At 50.4% G+C, this 16,476-nt stretch overlaps 1 protein-coding gene across 2 annotated transcripts in view; it reads left to right on the top strand.

Annotated features, from left to right (window-relative positions):
* Nucleotides 1-16,476, top strand: part of RNF4 (ring finger protein 4) — a 34,284-nt gene that overhangs the window by 6,793 nt on the left and 11,015 nt on the right. The window contains exons 2-4 of one of the 2 annotated variants that reach the window (XM_081812764.1): nt 6,697-6,866; nt 10,471-10,585; nt 12,662-12,753. In XM_081812764.1, coding sequence (XP_081668890.1) covers nt 6,858-6,866; nt 10,471-10,585; nt 12,662-12,753 — 216 coding nt within the window. In that variant the 5' untranslated portion in view covers nt 6,697-6,857. The remainder of the gene's footprint in view (nt 1-6,696; nt 6,867-10,470; nt 10,586-12,661; nt 12,754-16,476) is intronic. The other variant, XM_081812765.1, reaches the window with a different exon arrangement.

The raw sequence follows: 16,476 nt of genomic DNA, 5'->3' as shown, positions 1-16,476 counted from the left end.
GCTGGGGGGGGGGGTGCATCTGGGTGGCTCAGTCGGTTAAATGTCCAACTCTAGATTTCTGCTCAGATCGTGATTTCGGGGTGGTGAGATGGAGCCTGGTATTGGGCTCCGTGCTCAGTGGGGAATCTGCTTAAGAGTCCCTCTCTCCTTCTCCCTCTGCCCTCTCATCATGCGTACTCTCTCTTGCTCTCTCTCTAAAATAAATAAATCTTAAAAATAAAAAGCTTGGGAGGGGTGTCTGGCTGGCTTAGTTCTAGTTAGTAGAAAATGTGACTCTTGATCTCAGGGTCATGAGTTCAAGCCCCACACTGGGAGTAGAGCTTACTTTAAAAAAAAAAAAAAAAAAGCTTTGAAGTGAAAGTTTACTGGCAACTTTAGTGCTCATGCTCACTTCCCCGGGAGGGCAGGCTGTACTGGGCATTGATACATTGCCACCAGCCTCGGGTATTTTTGACATTCTTTACAAAAGTAGTTGGGCGGGGGCTCCTGGGTGGCTCAGTCGGTTAAGCATCTGCGTTTGGCTCAGGTCATGATCTCAGGGTCCTGGGATGAAGCAGCGTAGTCTGGTGGCAGTGGGCTCTCTACTGAGCAGGGAGTTGGCTTCTACCTCTCCCTCTGCCCCTCCCCCTGTCTCTCAAATAAATAGTCTCTCTCTCAAATAGTCTTTTTAAAAAAAAAAAAAAAAAGGTAGTTGGGCAATACACAACAACAGTCTTTAATATATTCTTGCTTTTTAACACATGTTCTGTAATTCTACTTTTGAAATACCATTTAGGGAAGTACTTAAAATAACATGGCAATGATTGTGTTTAGGGTTTTAAAAGGGGAGATGTGGGGTAGACAATTGGTACTAGCCAGTACCTGATAAATTGGCATTTCCCTGATGAAATTTTTTTTTTTAAGATTTTATTTATTTATTTGACAGAGACACAGCGAGAGAGGAACACAAGCAAGGGGGAGTGGGAGAGGGAGAAGCAGGCTCCCCACTGAGCAGGGAGCCCGATGTGGGGCTCCATCCCAGGACCCTGAGGTCATGACCTGAGCCGAAGGCAGACGCTTAACGACTGAGCCACCCAGGTGCCCCTCCCTGATAAATTTTGTAGGATTTATGCTTCTATCTGCTTTAACCACGCTGGCATAGAGAGGTTGCCTTGGCTAGCTCATTCATACTCACAGGAGACTGCACATGTGTCTCATGGTGGCTATTTATGAGTTTATAGTGAGAACTGCCTTAAATTGGCACACGTAATGAGTGACCTGATGTGTCTGCACATCATCTTTCCATAGAAAAATGCACAAAGAGGGGTGCCTGGGTGGCTCAGTCGGTTGGGTGTCTGCCTTTGGCTCAGGTCATGATCTCAGGGTGCTGGGATCAAGCCTCCATCAGGCTCCCTGCTCAGCGGGGAGTCTGCTTCTCCCTCTGCCCCTCCCCCTGCTCGTGCTTGCATGCTGAAAGAGAAAGAAAAGCGCAGGGAGCCGCCTAAGAATTGAGATTGCTTGGCGATTGTGGAACCGTGTGGAAAGTCAGGTCTCAGGTGTCTGTGGGTAATTGTGTCAGCCTTGGCTGCCCTGCATGGTGTGAAGGAGGGTTTCGCGCGCCCCGGCTGGACAGAGCTTCTCCTAGATTTCCCTTGGGCCCCCTGCAGACTAGTCACTTTCCTCTGTCTCTGGAGCACCCCTGCCACCCCTTTTCTGCTGACTCTTCCATTTTTGGCTGTGGGAGAACCAGCTCCAGGCCCACACTTCCTGCTTCCTGCCTGCCCAGCAGTTTTTAGCCATTGTGTCTGAAGACATGCACCACATACGTGATGACATGTCACTCCTGCTAGAGTGGGGGTCATCCTCTGTAGTGTCTGTGATGACTTCATGGGAAAAACCCCATCTCTCACAGGACAGAATGATTGAGTGGACCGTTCAGTCTGCAGTGGCCTCTTAGCCCCTCCCCCCCGCAAGCGCTCTGCCATTGCCCCCTCCGAGCCACACAGCTTTCTGCTTGCCTGGGGTTCTCTTGGTCACCCGACTTCCTCTTGGTCTGCATTCCGACTTGTTCCGCCTCCCATCGGCCCTCAGAGCACACGGGACAGGATCTCTAAACACAGATCTCTGAAACCCTTGGGTGTCCTGCCCTTGAGGTGTGGGTTAGGAGGTGAGTTATGATCCAGCCGTTCATCTTTGCTGTCTTCTGTTCTCTCACACCACCCACACAGTCTTCAGCTAGGGCAGCTTCTCTCGTTCTGCACACCCCACTCCCACCCGGTTTGCTTGTTTTGTTTCGTTTCGTTTCGTTTCTTTTTTTTTTTAAGATTTATTTATTTGTCAGGGAGAGAGAGCGCATGCACACAAGCAGGGGGAGAAGCAGGCTCCCCGCTGAGCAGGGAGCCTGATATGGGGCTCGATCCCAGGACCATGACCTGAGCCGAAGGCAGACGCTTCACCGACTGAGCTGCCCAGGTGCCCCCCAGCTGGTTTGTTTCTTGAGTAACTCCTATCACTTTGGGCCTGCACTTGTTAGATCACCAGTGAGTGACTGGCTTCCTGTGGCCGCCTCACTGGCCTCATTCTAGCTCCCCGGCCTGTTGACTGCTGCTTCCTCCTTGACACGCCGGCTTGGTCTAAGTGATGCCTCCAGGTTCTCGCAAAGCTTTGTTTCTGACTTTTTATTCTTTTTATAGGCTCTTCTTGCGCTACCTGACTCCCCAGATTTAAACACAGATTCTAAAACCTCTATCTCTACTCCAGTTCTCTCTCCTAAATGTTGCAGCTGCCTTTAGGTATCTCATAGCCAGCATTTCTAAAACTAAAACTGTCTACCCTCAACACCTATTTCTTTTCTCCCTTCCCTGATCAGTTTTACGGCATCACTCCTGCTCTGTGACTAGCTAGCTACCTTGGTGTGAATTGTCCTTACCTTCCTGTCAGGGGTTTAGGAATTCTTGGCCTCTAGCCTTTGTGGCCATTCCCAGTGCCATGCTCTACCCCGGGTCTTTTCTTAGTTGCAGGGACACCATTCACCATCCCCACTCTCACCTCCCGAGTCATTGATTCCCTTGGTAAACATGAGTGCTTGTGAGCAGCATTAGCTAGGTACAAAGTAGACTGTGCCCTGCCCTCACAGCACTTAGGGCGCCCTGAATGACTACAGGGTTTGCCTTGGAAACTAAAGGATCAGGGGCGCCATCTGCTGAGATGGAGTGATGGTATTGTTGGAAGGACTTTCTTCCTGGACAAAGTAAATTTGAAAACCTGGAAAACATCCATTTTCCAAATTGTTTCTATAATAATACATCTGATTCTGGCATGGTATTTATTTAATAGTGTGGGTTCTGCTGTCACACTGTCCTGGTTTAAATCCAGGCCACTGTTTAATAGTCGTGGACTTTGGGCAGGTTACTTAGCGGTCATCCTTAGCTCTCTTGCATGTAAAATGGTAACCTTAGGTGCCTGGGTGGCTCAGTCGGTTAAGTGTCTGACTCTTGTTTCTGTTCAGGTCATGATCTCAGGGTTGTGAGGTCGATCCCCACGTTGGGCTCTTGCTTAGCATGGAGTTTGCTTGCGATTCTCTCCTTCTCCCTCTGCCCCTCATGCTTGTGTGCGTGTGCGCGTGGGCACCCACGCTCTCAGATCTTTAAAAATAATAAATAAATGGTAACCTTAATAATACCTTCCCACTTCTTGGGCGATGGGACTGTTAAATGAACTATGTTGGAAAGCAGTGTTTTGCACATAGTACAAGGAACGTCTGGGCTTCAGCTTTGGTCAGCCTTATTATTAATCCGGTGGCCTCTATCCCCTGCAGTATCAGGAACACTGTAGTCTGTGAAGGCTTCCTTTCCTGCAACCCACACTGGTCTGCTGGGAATGCCCTCTGCTTCCCACCTCATTCTCTGGTGACATCCAGCCCCTTGGTAGATTTCCCTAAGGCCAGCCTTCCAACTTCCTGTGCCCTCTGACCACTTAACTCTTACTATGCCCAGACGAAGCAAACAGATTTGGAACGGATTGCTGGACTGGCCTTGGGCGTGGAGAGTGAGAACGAGCCAGGGGAGCTCCTGGGTGGTCTTGCTGGGGCTGCAGGGCTGCAGGAGGTGGGTTTCAGAGAGTAGGGAGGGCGTGCAGGCCAAGGAGTTGGGGTGCCTCTGGGACAGTCATAGGACAGGTCTTAACAACCATGTTTAAAAGCTTAAAAAGTAACCAAGTGGGAGGCAAGAGGCTTATGGCCAGGCCACGGTTGTGCATTACGTTTTTTCCCATTTTTCAACAGGCGGATCTCCTTCTCTGCCAGTGACGCTTTTATCAAAGATTCTTCTCAATTCTTTTTTTTTTTTAAGATTTATTTATTTGACAGAGAAAGAGCGCGAGCGTGTGCACAAGAAGGGGGAGAAGCAGCCTCCCTACTGAACAGGGAGCCCGACGGGGGGCTCCATCCCAGGACCCTGGGATCATGACCTGAGCCGAAGGCAGATGCTTAACCAGTTGAGCCACCCAGGTGCCCCCGATTCTTCTCAGTTCTAACATACACCATGAGGTAGATAACTTTTCCCCAAAACAGCTACATCATGGGTGTACACCCAAATGTGAGATACTTCTTGGGATCAGAAACATTCACAGGTATGTTAGATTCCAGAACGGGTGGTGGTCTTGTGAGTCCTAAGAGGCTGTTCAAAGCAGGTGGGCGGTGTTGGTCCCTGAAGGCCAGTTTCCATGGAAAGCTTACCAGGAACGCGTGTGCCGTTGTGAGTAGGGGCACCTGCGGCCCCGTGGTGTGGGCGTCAGGAGATGTCGTGCTGCGTGCCAGCTGCACCTCTGCCCACAGAGTGACACAGTGAAGAGATCATCCCTCGCAGCCGGTCAGGGTCACAGTGGGTAATGAGGTGGCAGGGGAGCAGATGTGGACACGTGCAGACCACCAGGTAATAGAGAAAGGCTCAGCTGGCCGGGTAGTCCCTCTAGAGGGGCTTCTCTTGGGGAAAAAAGGCCGGGGGGGGATGGATCAGGAAGGCTTCTGAAAAACCTTCTGGCCTCTCCTTGTCCTGTGTTTCCTACACGTAGCTCATACATCTCAGTCCCAACACTGAGCTGTCTGCCAGGGCCAGCCCTCCCTCCCTCCACCAGATTGGGAGCTGATGACTGGGTTTATTCATGCTGTGTTCGCAGGGCAGGAGCCATACTGATGAGCGAATGAGGTGGGGAGCCGGTCTTTTTCAAGCTGGGTTGGGTGCGGCATTACACAGCACTTTAGGCTTGAGCAGAGGGGCGGAGCTGCGCTATGGGCGGTGTTTTTGGAGGGACTGCAAGGCTGGTGCTGGTGGAATGAGTCAGCGACATCAGTGGCTATTGAGCCTTTAAAATGTGCAGCACTGTTCCAAGTGCTCTGCCAGCCCCTATAATCCTCACATACCCATTGAGGTAGGTGCTGCTCTGTTTTGTTGTCGAAGAAACAGGGCACAGAGTTTGGTGCTTTGCCCAAGGGCACAAGTAGGGGTTTGGAGGCGCCCGACCGATCCCAGCCGTCAGGCCCTGGAGATGTGCTCTGATTGCTGTGGCCAGCTGTGTGTGTTAGGAAGCTGTGCTGGCAGTAGGGTGGAGGGGGCACTGGGAGGTGGGAGATCTGTTAGGAGGAGGTAGCAGCCGTGGGGATGACTGGGTGGATGGATTTGAGAGTGGTCCTGTCTTTCCTGCCGTCTTAGCACTTCTCAGATAGGCCTCCTTCTGTCCAAGGTCCTTGTCCTAGTCCAGTGGTTCCTGTGGTGGGGCCTCAGGAGCAGCACCATTAGCACTGCCTCAGAACTTGTGAGAAATGCAAAATTTTGAGTCCCATCCCAGACTTGCTGAGTCAGAGACTCTGGTTTCACAAGCCTTCCTAGTGAGGCTGGTGCAGGCTCAAGTTTGAGAACCCCTGTCCTTGTCCAGAGCACTACTGCCCAGGGTGGGTGACCACAGAGCCTCCTCTTTGCTCTGATTCTCCCTGAGTCCCTCAGCCTTGCCCAGTGCTCAGGGCTTCTGACTCCATGTTTTTGTTTCTCATTTGCTCCCTTTTCCACTGCATCTCTGACACTGAATTTAGGGTGGGTAGCTTCCGCCTCCCAGTGGAAGGGCCCTGAATGAAATCCTAGGGCCTTTCAGTTCTCTAGCAGGTTCTTCACTTGCTGCTTTCACTGCCCTTCCTGGAACCTCCCACTTAGCTTCCCAATCCAGTTTCTTGGTTCTTTCCCACTCACCTGTTGCCAGTGACAGAAGTCTCAGCTAGGCATGCAGGGTGAATCAAGGCAGGTGACTCTCATCTCCTCCTCTGCATTATCAGCTCCTCCAGAGGGCAACAGTGAAGTTGTGGAAAGAGCCAGAGGCCCTGGGCTCTGCTCTGGCCTCAGAAACTCCATGCCCACCTGGTTGCAAGGAGTCTGCGAGGTCATGTGTGGCCGTTTAGATTCTCTTGCCTTTTCCCAGCAGCTGGCACAAGACTCTGGATGCGTTTGAGCCGCCAGAAAGAAGGGCAGGTGGTGGCATAATGGGTCTGATCTCAGGCTTTGGGATCAAGTGGCCCAATGCTCTATAAGAGTGCTTGCTTCTCAAGAATATGCAAGCAAGCACATGAGTTACATGCAGTGTTCAGCAAAGTACCAGTAAAGGATCGCACTGAGCTTTCTTGTTGATGATGTAGGTGGGAGCAGTTATCACCTTGATACCCTTGTTTTTCAGGACTTGAAGATCCTGGAAATCTACTTGGCTGTAAATTGCTATGCTAGCCAGAGGATGAGTAACCAGCGGATGTGAGAAGTTGAAAACAGTCAACGTTCAGCTTCCTTGCCAACCTCTGTACAGGTCCCTTCCTTCTCTGTAGGGTGAAGTCAAAGAGCACAATGAGTACTGTGAGTTTTATCAGCTTGTGAATTTTCTTTTTAAAGATTTCGTTGTTTTATTTATTTGTGAGAGTGTGCCCACGAGGTGGGGGTGGGGGAGCAGAGGGACAAGCAAACTGCACTGAGCAGGGAGCCCAACATGGGGCTCGATACCAGGACCCTGAGATCACAACCTGAGCCAAAGTCAGACGTTTAACCGACTGCACCACCCAGGCGCCCCCTCATGAATTGTATTTTCGAGGCTAAGCAACTACCTTATTTCTTATGGCACATTAATGAGAGTACCATAAAGGTGCCTCTCAGTAACCCTTGTTCTCGAAGGAAAAGCGTACAGGACTGAGGGCAGCTACACAACTTAGTTGTCTGGAGGAGTCCAGTGTTTTGGGTGGTGTCCTGAAGACAACAGTAATACCTGTGGGTTTGGAAATTTTCTATCCCCAGAGCAGCTGTCCGTGTCCTGGAAATGCCAGGGCTCTGGTTTATTTAATCCTTCACAATCCAGTGTTCCATTTTCCGTTCTCTTTCCTTTCCCTGTGTAGTTTTTGGTCCAGTGTGAGCATAGTGGTAATGATCCTTCGTGAGAGTTTTCTTACACTCAGTGACCAAAGTCGGTAAGTCTGTTCAGAGCATTTATCAGACTGCAGAGGCTGTGCCGTGTTAGCAGGTGTCCCCTGGAGCCCCTTGAGCTCCAGAGAAGATTGCCTGAAGGTCTCCCTCCCTAGTTTATTCCCTGCTGACCAGATTGCTCATATGATCTAAACTCAAAACAGTTGTTTTCTGAGATACTGGATTCGTATCAGGTGGACCAGCTGGGAAACGACAGCGTCATAGTCTCTCCCCAGGTTCCAGAGGTGCTGTGAGCGTGCGGGCAGGGTGAGACTGAACAGCAGTAGAAATCCTGTAGATTCCACTCCCTGCCCCTGGCTGCACCTCGTCCTGACCACTCCCAGTGCCTAGAGTGCTCAGAGCCCACCGTTGATGTTTGTACACAAAAGGGCCTTTGTTTCCCTGGACCTACCCTTTTAAAAGGCAGGTGACTTCCCACTCTGACTCCTTATCTGCAGATTGTCCCTGCAGCTCACTTGTAGGGAAACATGTCCTGAGCCTGGGCACCTCCCCTCTGAAGCCCATGCCTTGCCCAGGCAGGATCTGGTTAGAGCAACGTAGCTTATGTGACTGTGAAGAAGTTGGTTAAGCTTCCTCAATGGCGTAAATAACTTACGTGGTCAGTTTGAACTGAAGGCTATGAACCTCTCCTGCTCGTGCAAAGGGAGACAGCCACGCTGAGAGTAACAGGGCAGTGGGGAGAATCTCTGCCAGTGTTCTAGGGTTTCTGGAGGCTGGCCCTGAGCTAGCAGTCCCCTACCCCTTGCCCTCTGGGGAATGGGGGGGTGCAGGGCTTCAGAGGGGGTGCTGACTCCTGAGATGGTCAACCTGGGAGGGTGAGGGATAGCCTCATAGTGGAGGTGAAATTTGCATAGGTTTCTGAAAGCTGTGTAAGAATTGGCCAAATGAGGAGGGGGAGGAATGGGTAGTCCAGGCACGGAAGGGGTGAGAAAGCTGCCAGGGAAGAGGATTGCTGTGGGGTGTAGGGTAGATGTGGTGAGCAGGGAGAGCACATGTTGCTGCAGTGCCCATGGTGTCCAAGTCCAGCACCTCAACTTTGGCCAGGGCCCATGGCTGCTGCTTGCCCCCCTCGGTGGGGACCAGGAACCATACAGGTGGCTGTGGTGGGGCATGAAGGGTTCTGTTCAGCAGTATCTCCTAAGAAATATTTGGTCCTTTGCAGAGGAAGGAAAATACAAAGAAACTTCAGAGAGAAACGGGGAAAACTTAAGTAGCCCAGGTCTTCTGGTGGCAGCGAGGGGAGCCGGTAGACACTGGGCCGTAGACTCTGCTGAGGCTAGAGTGGCAGCTCCCTCGACAGACAGACAGCAGCTCCTGGCGGGAGAATTTTGAACAACTGTGGTCGCTTGTCTCTAGGCCCTCCTGGAGATGGTTCGTCTGTCCTTAGATTCACAGGAAGTTGCTAAACCCAAATCTTAATTTCTGACACTCCCCAGGCTGCCTTTTGCCACTGAGGCATGGTTGGAAAACAGCAGGAGTCAGGCATCTCTCTCTCTTGCCTGGCCAGCACGCTTAGGTCTTGTGCACATCTCACCAACAGTGTCCATCCTTACAGAGTTTCCAGGGACAGAATGCTTAGTAAGGCATGCCAAGGAGTTAGGGTTGTGCTGGCATCCTGTGTCTGTGCTCAGTACTTGGCATACATCGTGCCCTCTCATCCACATGCCAGCTCTGCAAGGCTGGTATGGTGAGGGTTTGGGCTCCGTAGAGGAATCACCACCCCAGCTCACCCAGTTCAGAGCATGGTTGGGCCCAGTGGCAGTGGGAACCAGAAACAGGGAGCCGGGATTGGCGGGGGCCATGCAGGGTGGGAATAACAAGGTGACAGGGTCAGGTGGGAGGTTGGGTCTCTTTTGAGGAAGGCCGTACAGGGCGTGTTCTCACCGTGGGTTTTAGGGCCAGCCTGGTCAGAAGTGCTGGAGCGTGCTGGGAAGCCAGCGCTCAAGGATTGGGGAGACGGCTGGCTCGGGGAGTTTGGACTGCAGATAGTGCCACCTGAGAGCCTGAGCCTTCCAGAAGGCAGGGTTCCTGGGCAGCCACTGGGAACTTTGGTTCTTTGAGCTCAGGGCCATGATTGTGAGGGTATGAGCTGCACTGACTAGCTCCCTAAAGGTTGATGAATTCCCAAAGAAAAAACCCACTTTCCACAGTGGATGGAAATGTGGGAAACTGAGGGTCTTTGGGTTGAAACAACAGAATGGCCTCAGTGAGGCCAAATACAGATCCAAGCAGGGCAGGTCTGCTACTTTTGGTGAAAAGGAGGGGTTTCTGGCCAAGTCCTGACCTGGGTCAGAGGCTTGTATAAAGTTGTGTATCAGGTAATTTTGACAGACCAATAGTTTGATATAACAAAGTTTAGCTTTATAGAGTTCATGTTCACTATATGTTTAGGATTATTTCTCTTTTCAATATTCAGTGTTCTAGAATGTCAAGTTTTGTTTTTGTTACTGTTTTTAGAGAGGGGGGAGGGACAGAGTGAGAGAGGATTTCAAGCAGGCTCCGTGCTCAACACAGAGCCCAACGCGGGGCTCCATCTCACAACCCTGAAATCATGACCTGAGCTGTAATCAGGAGTCAGATGCTTAACTGATTATACCACCCAGGTGTCCTAGAATGTCGAGTTTTGAAAGGACCCATTACCTCAGGTTGGCTCACTGGTCTCTTACTCTTTCTATTCTTTAGGTTTTTTATTTATTTGAGAGAGAGAGAGCGTGCGCATGTGCGCACACAAGCTGGGAGGAGGGGGAAGGGAGAAGTAGGCTCCCTGCTGATCAGGGAGCCCCAGGTGGGGCTCAATCCCAGGACCCTGGGATCATGATCAGAGCCGAAGGCAGACGCTTAACTGACTGAGCCAACCAGGCGCCCCGTGATCTCCCTACTCTTCTTGATGAGTTGAGCCATTCCCATGTTGACCTTTCATTCTTCTTGTTGAAGTTGTATCAGTCAGGGGCTCATGTGACTGTTTCTTTCCCCTGGATACCCTCAGAGAAAGCGCCGTGGTGGCACAGTAAATTCTAGACAAGCCCAGAAGCGAACTCGGGAAGCAGCCTCCACTCCTGAGATGGCCTTGGAAGCAGAACCCATAGAACTTGTGGAAAGTGGTAAGATAGCCGGGAATGCTGTGACCATGGGGTGCTGGCAGGGTGCAGTGTGCATGGGTGAGTCCAGCACTGGAGCCCTCCAGCTGTGGGGCCTTGTGCAGGCCACGCCACCTGCCTGAGCCTCCATTACCCTCCCACTGGGATCGTCCTGATGCCACCGTGTAGAGTTGTCATTAAGGTGAACATTTAGCTCAGTGCCTGTTAGCTAACACTTACGTACACGGGGTAGCTTCTGTCCTTGTCTTTATAAGACCTGCGCAGTCTTGCACTCACCCACCACTCAAAACTGAAAGCTGACTTGAGCAAGACCTTCCCTCTTTGGTGGCGTAAGACCTCCACGGGTTTTGACAGCCACTCAGCACGGCTAACCAGTTAGCCTTCTGGGAATGTGCAGCAGGGGAGGGGAGACCTCCCTGGGCCCACCTTTTAGATTTGAAACTGTACGTCCAGTTCGCTTGGCCTCCTGAAGTACTCAGGCTTTCCTTCCTTTTCTCTTTTTCATTGAGACACAAAATTTCCCAAGAAGGCGTGTGTGTGGACAGAGCCACCTGTGTTGGAGGGAGTTGCTATAGGCAGAGGCAGATTGATTTTTTTCCCCCTCTGCCTGCTGAGGGACATGGCAAATGGCCTGAGTTGAGTCTCTCTGCTCTGCATGTACTGAGATTGTTTTAATGACTATGATGCCTGAAAACTGACACTTAGAGAGAAGGAGCTTGTCTTGAGGTAGATTTCATGGGCCCTTCAGAGAAGTGAAGTTCTCAATATCGTCTCTGTGGCTCCTGAATTTCACTTCTGTGAATTCTTAGAAGCCTAGAGGCTGAGACCCTGGCCGCCCTGCTGTTCCCTTCCCTCTGCCCCAGACTTGATGCCCTGGCGTCCGAATTCTGCCGTCCTGCACTAGAGGCTGGCGCGGGAGGCCCCTTGATCGGGACACGAGGCGCGGGAGGGGTCTCGGGCCTGACTGCTGTCCCGCACAGCCCTTCCCTCCCCACAGGCCGCCTTACCACGCGTGCAGGACTGTGTGCCACGCTGCCTGTGGGAGTATGGCTTTTGTGAGAGCCAGAAATTATGTCCACCAGAACGAGAATGGCTCTGTGACTTAGAGTATTTCAGTATATGGGCTATTTTTTAAAAAGGATGAGGTCATTTTGTATAAATTACAATCTCTGATATATTGTGGGTTTTACTCCTGTGAGACTTTTTAATAGAAGAAAATAAAGCAAATTTGAATTGCTAAATGTTTTGAGTTACTGTCTCCAAATAAATACCACTTCTAAAAATCCTACTCTCGTACTTCTTTAGTGCTATAATAAAAGCAAAAATGATCATAAATCTTTTTTTAGTTAATATAAATGGAAATTGTCCTCTGCGGTTCATTCTTACCTGCCACACAGAAGTGCCGATACCTGTTGGCACAGATCCTTCCCCACTCTGTCCTGTGCTCACGTGGACTCCACAGTGGATCCTAGGGCTCACAGGCAAGCTACAGAACAGGCCCAGCCCATTCTGGTGTGCTGGGAGTCTAAGGGATCAGTAAACACCACCCTGTTGTCCCGTTTGAGAGCCACATGGAGATGAGTATCTCACTGATGAGGGTGCAGAACTGAGCCTGACGAGGTGTGTGGGAGAGCGGCAGCCTCGAGGAGGAGGTTTAAGGCAGGTCCATGCCAAAGAGAAAGGCCCTGAGGTGAGCATGCCTGGTCCTTTCCCCAGATGTCCCCCAGCACTCCCAGGTAGGTCTCTGCCTCTCCCCTGTACAGGGCAGGTGGGGGCACTGAGGCCTAGTGTGACAATGTGTGGCCACAGGGATGAAGGGGTGTGTGTGTACACAGACATGACCCCCTCCCCTTGGTGTAGTTGTCAGAACCACATACCGACACTCAAAATGCTGAAAGGGCATTCATTGGTACTCGATCACCCCTGAAAAAGGGATTGGACCTGATGTTCTGCATTCTGTACTTCGAGGGGGTTTTAGTTTGGGATAAGCCTGTGCTCCATTTGCAATCATTTAATGAAGCTTAGAGCGGTATGCCTTTACTTTTTTCCTAATGCTTGTCAAAATGCTTTATTTTAAAGCTGGAGATGAAATAGTGGATCTCACCTGTGAATCGTTAGAGCCTGTGGTCGTTGACCTGACTCACAATGACTCTGTCGTGGTAAGTGTCGGAGTGGGACGGGTGATCCTTCCTGGCTGTGGGAACTTGGCCAGCACCAACTTCTGAAGGCCTTGGTCACAGGTTATGGTTTGTGCCGAAGAAACTCAGGCACTCAGTGACTAGAGCCCAAGATAGAAAGTATTTCTGGAAAATCCTTTGTTGTGGCTTTGTTACCTGTGGACAGTAAATCTGTGTGGCCCTGGCCTTTCCACGGCTGGCACAGAAGCCATCTGAGGGGAGCCCCGAGACCCCACCTCTGTTGTCCCCTATTCTGCACTTTATACCAGCTGTGTGACCTCGGGCAAGTTCTTAGCCTCATTCACTCTGAATAGGGATATGCCCTCCGTGCCAGTAGGGTATTGGGAGGGTTAAAAGTCACCCTGGATTTGAGTGCCTGGCACCTAGTGGTGCCCGGTAAGTGTGATTTCGCCCTCCCAGCCGGTGGGGACGAGAAGGCTTACGTAGCACTGCTGGAGGGAGCAGGCACCCTGCATCGCTGCTTGATTCCAGGGAGGATGAGGCTTGGGAAGCTGCTTGTGCCCCCTTCCCGTGGCACCAGCTGTGGACCCTGGCAAAGAGCACACTTGCCCCGTGTAGCCCTGGGGGAAGGAGACCTGCTCCAGGACGTGGGGGCATGCGGCTGCCTCTCTAGGATGCCTTTTGAGCGCTGTTTGGTCTGATGTGCAGTTCGTGGAGTGGAGCAAGTAGGAGGCAGGTGCTGCTGAGGACTGGGGTTGGTAGTAACGGAGTCTCCCCGTGGCCTTGGGGCCCAGTGGTCCTTGGCTTCTTCTGATTATGCTTACAATTTCAGAATAGGGTTACGCTGAGAAGCTTCAAGACTTCTTTAAAAGAAAAGAAGGGCAATGATGGGGAACTGTCTTGACAGATTTAGAGGTTTAGACTCTGGTCTTGATTGAAAACCACCAGTCCTGCTGTGTGTCTGCGCAACCCGCCGCACGCCCCCCCCCCGATACCTCTGGGCACAGATCCTTCCCCACTCTGTCCTGTGCTCACGTGGACTCCACAGTGGATCCTAGGGATCCTTGGGCACCCCCAAGGAATGTCAGCTGAAACCCATATTTTCTCTGACACTCAGTCTCTGACCTGCAGCCCTGGGGGGAAACCCGATTCTGCTTCTAAGACCTTCCAGCCCTCAAGGAGACAATGATTGGCTTCTGTTCTGTGACATGCCAGCATCATGAAATCCCCTTTCATGCCTTGGATTTTTTCTTTTTTTAATGACTAGACTGCCCTTCCTAATGGCCCCTTCCTGACCTTTCCTACCTTCTTTGTGTCTCCCTGGGCATGGAGAGTCATCAGGAGATGTAGAATAGGACTGGTAGGGTTGGGGGAGCTGCGCTGGGAGTGGATGGCTGGCCAGAGGCCAGAGATGGGGGGAGGGGGGACTGACCTAGGAGGTGGGAGTCCTGGTTTTCTGGTCCTAGGTATACTGGTTATTTTGGTCATAGGACTTACCTTACCATGGTCTCAGGTTCCCAGCCATAAAATAATTGTCTTGGGCTTTATAGCACTCCTGATTCTAACCATTCTCTACTTTTTGTTGTTTAATAAATTCAAATGCCAGTTTTTAAATTTACAGTGAGAAATACATGTAAGGCTGAAGTTCTCACTCTAAGCATATCTACTTGGAAAAACTAATAGTATTAACTTAGGACAAGGAGCATCCATTAGGTGAATTTTAAGTTCAGGGTGACCCCAGGCCTCACCTGCAGGAGAGTGTGAATGGATAAATTATTGGTTCCCAAATTGGGGTGACCTTACTGGTTCAACCAGAATCTGTGGGAACAGGCCACGTGTACCTCTTTGTCCCTGCTGGGAGAAGCTAGCTCTGTACCTTAAAGACCGGAATATCTGCATCCCCCCATCCAGGCCCGACTTCAGAACTTTAGTGAGCCCTCTGATGAGAAACTTGACTGAGACTCTTTTTCCAACTCTCTAAAGACTCCAAAGCCTCCAGTGAATTAAGAGAACTAAAAAATACCGTAAGGAGTGATAACACTTCTGTACATCTCTGCTTAGGTATATTCTCTCCAAATTAACTTTTATTTTGGGCATTGCATACCCAAAAAAAGCCATCACTGCTGGATCCCAGGACATGTGTATCTTTGATTTTTACTAGATTAATGCCAATCTCTTTTCTAAAGGGGTTGTGCTTGTTCACATTCTTACCAGTGTTTTCGGTGCTCACCACCACTTTACTTCTGGCCAGTCTGATGGTTGAACACCTTTTGTGTTCATTGGTAGTTCATTTTTGTCTTTTGTGAAGTTCCTGTTAAAATCTTTTTTTTTTACGCACATGTTGTATGTACAACTTTTACAATAGCCAAAGAAACTGATCTAGAACGGAGCAACCCCTTGTCTTCTCCCCGCCTATTTGGTTGTCTGCCGCGTGTGTGTGTGTGTGTGTGTGTGTTCCCCAGACATCTTTTTAAGGGGGCTCTACACCTAACATGGGCTTGAACTCAAAACCTTGGCATCAAGAGTTGCATGCTCTACTGGCTGAGCTAACCAGGCACCCCTTTCTGCCTTGTTTTGTTTTGTTTTAGGAATTCTTTTTTTTTTTTTTAAAGATTTTATTTATTTATTTGAGAGAGAGAATGAGATAGAGAGAGCATGAGAGGGGGGAGGGTCAGAGAGAGAAGCAGACTCCCTGCCGAGCAGGGAGCCCGATGTGGGACTCGATCCCGGGACTCCAGGATCATGACCTGAGCCGAAGGCAGTCGCTTAACCGACTGAGCCACCCAGGCGCCCTGTTTTAGGAATTCTTTATAAGTGATTAAGTATGAGCTTGCCACTAGTTAGGTTTTGTGTCTTCTTCTGAGAGGTCTTTTTCTTTTCGATTTATGTACAGAGGTTCTTAATTTTAATACAGTTGAATTTATCAATTTGTTGAAGATAATCCATGTAAAAATCCATTCTGTATTCTGAGTTTTACTGTTTAGCTTTCTACAAGTGAGTCTGTAACACATTTGAATTGCCTTTTGTGTGTGGTTTGAGGTGGGGTCTTTAGCTCCTCTTCGTAAGGTCTTGTGGTGTTCCTTGTGGTGGTTTTGCAAATCTTTTGTTAGAAGATTTATTCCTGGGGGCGCCTGGGTGGCTCTGTCCTTAGGTGTCTGCCTTCGGCTCAGGTCATGGTCCCGGGGTCCTGGGATTGAGCCCTGCATCAGGCTCCCTACTCAGTGGGGAGTCTGCTTCTCCCTCTCCCACTCCCTCTACTTGTGTTCCCTCTCGCTGTCTCTCTCTGTCAAATAAATAAAATCTTAAAAAAAAAAAAAAAGATTTATTCCTAAATACATAGTATTTTAAGAAGCTATTAAAAATGGTATGGGGCACCTGGGTGGCTCAGTCGTTGGGCATCTGCCTTTGGCTCAGGTCATGATCCCAGGATTCTGGGATCGAGCCCCACATCGGGCTCCCTGCTCAGCAGGAGGCCTGCTTCTCCCTCTCCCACTCCCCCTGCTTGTGTTCCTGCTCTCGCTATCTCTCTCTCTCTCAAATAAATAAAATCTTTATTTAAAAAAATAGTATTATAGGGGTGCCTGGGTGGCTCAGTCATTAAGTGCCTGCCTTCGGCTCAGGTCATGATCCCAGGGTCCTGGGATCGGGCCCCACGTCAGGCTCTCTGCTCAGTGGGAAGCCATCTTCTCCCTCTCCCACTCCCCCTACTTTTGTTCCCTCTCACTGTGTTCTGTCAAATAAATAAAATCTTTAGGG

The sequence above is a fragment of the Leptonychotes weddellii genome, chromosome 2 (genome assembly GCF_054177405.1).
Source record: "Leptonychotes weddellii isolate Sample4059 chromosome 2, ASM5417740v2, whole genome shotgun sequence".
NCBI lineage: Eukaryota > Metazoa > Chordata > Mammalia > Carnivora > Phocidae > Leptonychotes > Leptonychotes weddellii.
This window is presented reverse-complemented; position numbering and strand designations above follow the sequence as displayed.